At 38.9% G+C, this 6,533-nt stretch overlaps 1 protein-coding gene across 1 annotated transcript; it reads left to right on the top strand.

Moving 5' to 3' along the window:
• Nucleotides 1-418: 418 nt before the first annotated feature.
• On the top strand, nt 419-2,440 carry MIS18A (MIS18 kinetochore protein A; the record flags this gene model as incomplete). Its single annotated transcript, XM_009577734.1, has 3 exons — nt 419-541; nt 1,519-1,612; nt 2,321-2,440. Coding segments are annotated over 3 exons (337 nt in total), but the record flags the coding sequence as incomplete, so codon positions are not given.
• Between the last annotated feature and the right edge of the window lie 4,093 nt (nt 2,441-6,533).

Raw genomic sequence — 6,533 nt, 5'->3', positions numbered from 1 at the left:
CCCCGCTGCTGCCCCGGGGGTGGGGGGTCCCCATCTGGGCCCTTCCCTTCCCCTCCCCTGAGGGAGCCGAGAGGCCCCGGGGAAGGTGCTGAGGAAAAGCCTGATAAACGGCCCGTCAGGTGCTGCCGGCCTGCCCCGCGGGGAGTGCCTGTGTTCCCCCGGGCAGGGCCCGGGGGGCCTGGGCCTGGAACGCTTCTTTCGGGCGGTCTGTACGAGGTGCTGATGTGTTGGTCTTGCTGAGGTCAGCCGGCCACCGGCAACGCAGGCTGAAAGGTGAATGCTTGTAATTGCACTGTGTAAAGCAGGAGTGAATGCTCTAAAAAAGTCGTAATGGGTGACTTTTTTTTTAAGAATAGGGATGGGGAGAGGTGTTTCTTCTTCTTTTCTCCTGAATAAATGTTGCACATTCTACTTGCAGCATGATTGAAACGTTATTCTGCTCTGGCTGCTCAATGACACTTGGCAACATCTATAGATGCACCCCAAAGCATCTCGACTACAAGAGGGATTTGTTCTGTTTCAATGTTGACTCAATTGAAAGGTAAAGACAGACTTTTTATTGGTAAGCCTGCCAGCTAAGCTTCACCCAGGCATCTTATTGAGGGATGTTCCTGTTAATATTTGTGGCATGTCTGGAGGTAGCTGTTCCTGCTGCTTTGTTCCAGAGCAGTTTTCTGTATTACTGCTGTTAGCATCGTAGTGCTGAAGTGATGAGAAACATCATCTGTGTAATGTTAGACAAATCCTAGAAAAAAGAAAATACCAGGGCTGCCTTTTGTGTGAGAAAATGCATACCACTCAGGAAAATAATACTAGGTACACAATGCAGGAGGGTTCTTTCTCATTTGATCAGAAGAGACCACATACGTGCTGTGCTTTAGACAACATAAAATGAGCCTGCAGTCATAGGTAGTACCAAATAGGCCTGGCTGTAAGCTATTAGAGGTAACTATTAGCAGAGAACATGGGGAGAGGGGCTTAAGCAGAACTTAAGGTGAAGTCTGATCTGTACTGGTCAAGTCTGCTTTTTCCTTGCAAAGGTAGGCAAAAGCAAATCTTAAAACTGAATGTGTGCTTGAGGTTCTCACTTAACTGTCTTGCAGTCAAAAACTGTCTAGAAAATGAAGGTGTGCTATTGTATTGGTTTTAATTGGTTTATAGCACTTAAAAGTGGTCTTAAAATATTCTTCAATAACTACATCCTGAATTAAGTCTCCACACCAGAGTGCTTTTATCCAAGCATTACACTGTTCTTAATGTCTGCATAATTTTTCACCATATCCTGTAGCACCAGAATTCCTAACTGTCTCTTGGAGTTAAAACTCTTTTCATTCCACCATACAGTTTGTTTACAAGAATACCAAATAAAGATACTTTTTTGTTGTTTCTGGAATCATGCTTCCACTTTGCTAGTGTATTAATAATAATCTCATAATCATTGACAATGATGTGTGAGTCCTACATTGTTTTTTTTGCCTTCAGAGTGAAAAGTGCATGATCTAAACTGTAGTGTATCAGTTACATTCTAGGATCCTCAGAAAAGCAAGCTCTTACTGATGAGGAACCTTTAACTCTTGAAAGTCGAGCTGTCTTGGAAGAGGTGCTACAAAGGGTAAGATTTAACCTCATATCATTCTTTGTTTAAATCACCTTTATGAAATCTTAGTATCCTTTATATCCTTATTTCATCCAGATAAATTCTGTGGGTTTTAACATATGCTGTAATACTTCATGCTATTAATATCTTGCGTTATGCGACATTTTCAGTAACTTTTCCTTCAATGTTAATGGTAATTAACATTTTCTGTTTATTAAGCGCAGCTTTAGATTCCTATCTATGACTGTCAGTAAGTAGAACTCTCACTTCTAATTAGTTCGGATTCACTTCTCTAGATTTTCACTTAACTTCGCTTTAGTCATGTATCTTCTGTCTTTCATGTAAACTGACTTAATGCTTTTGCTGTAACTTTGTATTGAAATGTTACATAATAAATAAAGTTGACATTTTGCTCTACTGAAAACTTCTGATTGCAGGTAGCAATCAGTTGGGAGAAAATAGTGTAACAAAGTTGGCTCTGAAAGCTGATGGTTGTCTAGCAAAAGCTGAATATGTGGATCTGACGCTTACCAAGGTTGAAGACAATTATAGATTTGAGAAAGCATGGAGAGTTAATGTTAGAGTTGAGTGAGCTTTCAAACTATGAAAGTAGCAGGGATAGATTGGTGATGCAAGATCAAATTTGAGTGCTTGGTGAAATCTACGCTTGCTCTTTATATTGTCAAGTTCTGTTTATAACCAAGTATCTTTCCCTGTTTACAGGCAGACACTGTATTAAAGGCTCTGGAGACAAGACTGACTGCTGTTGAATCGAGTATGGCTTCTCTTCACAATAAAGTTGGAAAGAAATTACATGCAGGAAGTTTAACTGCAGGAGAATGATGTATGTGAAACTTGTCCTTGTAATCCTCTGGAATCTGTGGGAACATTGCAAAAGCTGTGCAAAAAAGTGAAAGACATTGGTGGCTCATGCTGCAGTAGAACAATACTGACTATGAGTCTTCACCACAGACAAGGAGTTCCTCTCTTTTCTGTTAAAAGGGTACCACAAAAAGAAATAGAATTTTTTTAATCAAGTTTCTGTAGACTTTTGGTTCATATGTAAATATATATTTAAATTTTTATCTCTGAAAGCAAAGCATTTATCTCCTGACTTCCCTGCTATTCAATATCTACTGAACTAGGTGTGCTTCTCCTTCCTAAGCCAATAAAAAAAATCCCTTTGTCTGAAGGAACAACATATGTCAGTTTTCTTGTCTCCGCAGCCTTTGCTTGACCTATGCTCAGAGATGGGAATGGCACAATAACTGTATGGGGTGGTTTGTTTTGTGTGTGTTTTTTTTAAGCTCAAGGGTAACATGTAATGTAAAAGAAGGCTTTAAAAGTGTTAGAGAAAAAGGCTTTCCACACAGTATTGAAGGTCATATATTTTATGGCTTCAAGGGGAGGAAAATAAACAAGGCTCGTAGCAGCACACCTTTAAGAAAAGCTTGGTGTATATTTGAGCAATGAATTCAAAATACTGATTAAGAACACTTGTCAGTATTTTGTTAGTTTAATGCAGATATTTCAGTTATTTGTCTTTGATCTTCTATGTATTTAACTAATTGTCAGGGTTTCTTATATAGTGTGAGTGTTCCAAGTAATTTTTTTAATAAAACAAAAGCAAGCAGTTATAGTCTAAAGGAATAACAATTTTGAAAAGGTTTTTTTTGTTACCCAACACTACTTAATCTTACTACTGCAAGTTTTTAAGTTTTCTCCAAAAAGCTCTAATGAATTTCGCACTGTTCTCCCCCGTTGGTAGGCACTGTTTCTCTTAAAAAAGCTTCTCCCCCCACCTTTTCTCTATTTACTGCTTTTTTTTTGAAGTAGTACTCAAGCTTAGCCTGTAGTGATAGGTGTCACATTCTTTCCTGTTCAGGTAACTAAAATGTTTTGCTACTTGCATACCTGCCAAAGGAATTGTTATAAGTACTAATCTTTCCAATCAAATTACTCCAGTGTAGTTTTTGAGGCAGTTCCATCTCTAATGAGGTTTTGAATGCTGGTAAGTGACATAATAGAGTTCATCCTGGATGTCTGAAGAGAACCATGAACTCTGCCCTTTAATTGAAGGTTGGTTGATTGTTTTTCATTATATATGGAGTATGTTTTTGTTGGGAATGTTAACAGTTGATGGCTTGATAGGCCTACCTTTTCAGACATGCTTTTTCCAGATATATATATTTTTTTAACGTGGATTTCTTTTTTTTATTAAGGACATCTATGGGAGCAGGGACATAAGCCCATAAGGATCTCTAGATTTTTTTTTGTGGAGGTAAACGTGTTCAATTTTTTAACCAAAGATTGAGACAAGACAGCATGATCTCTTACATCTATGTTCCAGCAAAGCAGCAGCAAAACAGAAAGGTGCAAAGATAAACTTGCATGTTTTTCTGATGCTTCCCTATCCAAATTATTGGCATGTTAGAGGTGGGAGATAGAAACTCCAGGTTGATAAACATTAGGTTGTTCAAAGTGGGTTCTTGTATTTGTTCAATTAGATCTACCCTTGATGGAAAGAACCAGGTTTGCTGGCCTCAAGCAGCACCTGTAGCTTTAAACATGTTCCTCCATTAACCATGGAGGGCAGCTAACTGTGGTTCAGAGTGAGTTCCCTAAATAGATTCACCAGCTGAGTTCCTTCTGAGACTTGTTTAGATAGCTTCCTAGCACCTGTCTCCTGTGTCCTATATATTGCTACCATGGGTAGTGAAAGTAAAGTGTATATATGTAAGCAAGTATTCAAAATAATAAATGGTTGCTTATCTTAAGGTAAGCATGTGAATTCCATAACTATCCCTCTTTTCTAGCTACTATGGGAAAAATACCTGCTGAAGAAGGAACCCAAAAAACATAATCCCACCCGTATGTCCCTGAACTCACAGGCAGAAATGACTACAAAGGATCTGGATTAAAGTACGTGTTCCTGTGATGGAACGTACACAGGTAACACATTTTAGAAGTGGCTGTTAAGTAACCATTTTTCTCCTTGGATTAGTGTTACGGTCTTCTATATCTTTTCTTTATTCAATACCTGCATTTGGCATCAGTGTATATTTAGAACAATGTCTCTTAGCATATTGTAGGTGGGAGCTCGAGTACATTAACACAACAGACTCTCTTAAAATACTGTTTCCACACTTTCAAGGGTTGCCAGCTGCTGCTTTGCTAAGGTGTGCAATGAACAGTCTAAATTTAGAATAAATTTCATATGGATGTAGATATATTTATATCTGCATGGAGAAATGTGTGTATTTGGGTATGTGTATTGTTCCAAGAAGCTGAAATAATTTCTTTTTTACTGTGAAGTTCAATTAGGACCTAGTATATTGAGTAGTTAACTGGGCTAAATAGAGATAAATAGTAATAAAATAGAGAATTTTTCTGTTTAAATGTATAAATATGTATTATGGTACACTTAAACGATTTTTAAACATTAAAGAAAGCTGTAGTTTTTCCCTAATCAAATATAGTCGCAAAGTTTTAGTGTGCCAGCAGGATGTATGGTATACAGTCATGTAAAAGGCATTGCTTCTTGCTTAATAAGCAGTACCTACTACTGGGTGACAGTTCCTTCTATACAGTTTCTTGGTTTCTGTCCTTGAATGCAGGATTAATAGGAAGTTTAATTCTCCTTTGCAGGAATCTGCATGCTCTCTGGTACACTTCCTTATACTTATCCTAGGCACTTTGTGCATTATGTGCTGGGAGGAGGGAAAAATACCACTTCGTTTGAGTTCTTTAAGTTTGTATGCAGTTAAATAGGGCAGGGACTTAGTTCAAGTATAACAGTACTTTGTAGCTCACTCTAATTATGCCCTTTAGAGAAAGAAACTGGTATAACATAAAATACATGTTTTCAGAGGATTAAAATTGAGGTTTCAGTATCCCCTGATTCAAACTTTAAAACACTTTTCTGTAACTTAAAAACCACGCCAAAACACTAATAAGAATAACAAGCAAAACTTCACATGTACAGAATCCACTAGCAGGAAAGGAATGAGGATGGGGAAGAGCATACACTTCACACAAAGAATGTATTTAAGGATGGGTAATGTTGCACATGTTCTTTGTAGCTTATTAATAAACACCATGGAATTGTCAATGGAAGAAAAAGAAACACAAAAAGCTGTTACAGGTATGCTAAAAGATCTGTATATGCTTAAGAAAGGTGAAAACTGGAAATGAACGTAGATGAGACTGGAGCTTTTATAGGCTGTTTTTGAAGGGGGGATAGGGAAGAGACAGGTGAGCTATATTTTAGTCCTAGCATTTGTCTTACGACTGTAGAGTACTGTTTGCTAGAGTGTCAATGTGTCTGAAATACTGGTTTTGTTCTTTAACTATTTAACCTAAACACCCACCCACCCCGCCCTGTGTCTGTAGCCCTGGGTAATGCTGACAGGAACCTTCCCACGCAGGACCTGCTGTCATCCTGGCTACTGCTACAGAAAATAAAAGGGTGTTTCCTTCTGGTTGAAAAAGCAATGGTTTGTCTCCTTTCTTACAAATTTTTTATATACTATCATATGTATCTGTACTTGAAAACTGTCCCTAACAGCTTGCTTTCCCAAACTGATCTTTGCCAGTAATGCTTGTATGACTTCAAAGGATACTAGCCAAAGCTTCCATTGGTGGTAACTACCTTGTAAAATAGCAGCACGTCAGCTTTTACAGTAGCCCTGTGAGTGGCATGTGCTGGGAAGATAAACACGCGCTATGCTTCATGATCCACCCGAGAGTACTGAGGGAGCTGGCAGAGGAGCTTGCCAAGCCACTCTCCATCGTTTACCAGCAGTCCTGGTTAACGGGCGAGGTCCTGGACGACTGGAGACTTGCTGGTGTGAGACACCCATCTACAAGAAGGGCCGGAAGGAGGATCCGGGGAACTACAGGCCTGTCAACCTGACCTCGGTACCAGGGAGGATTA

This window comes from Fulmarus glacialis, unplaced genomic scaffold (assembly GCF_000690835.1).
Source record: "Fulmarus glacialis isolate BGI_N327 unplaced genomic scaffold, ASM69083v1 scaffold51175, whole genome shotgun sequence".
Taxonomy (NCBI): Eukaryota; Metazoa; Chordata; class Aves; order Procellariiformes; family Procellariidae; genus Fulmarus; species Fulmarus glacialis.
Note: the sequence above shows the minus strand (reverse complement) of the source record. Positions and strands in the feature narration are given on the sequence as shown.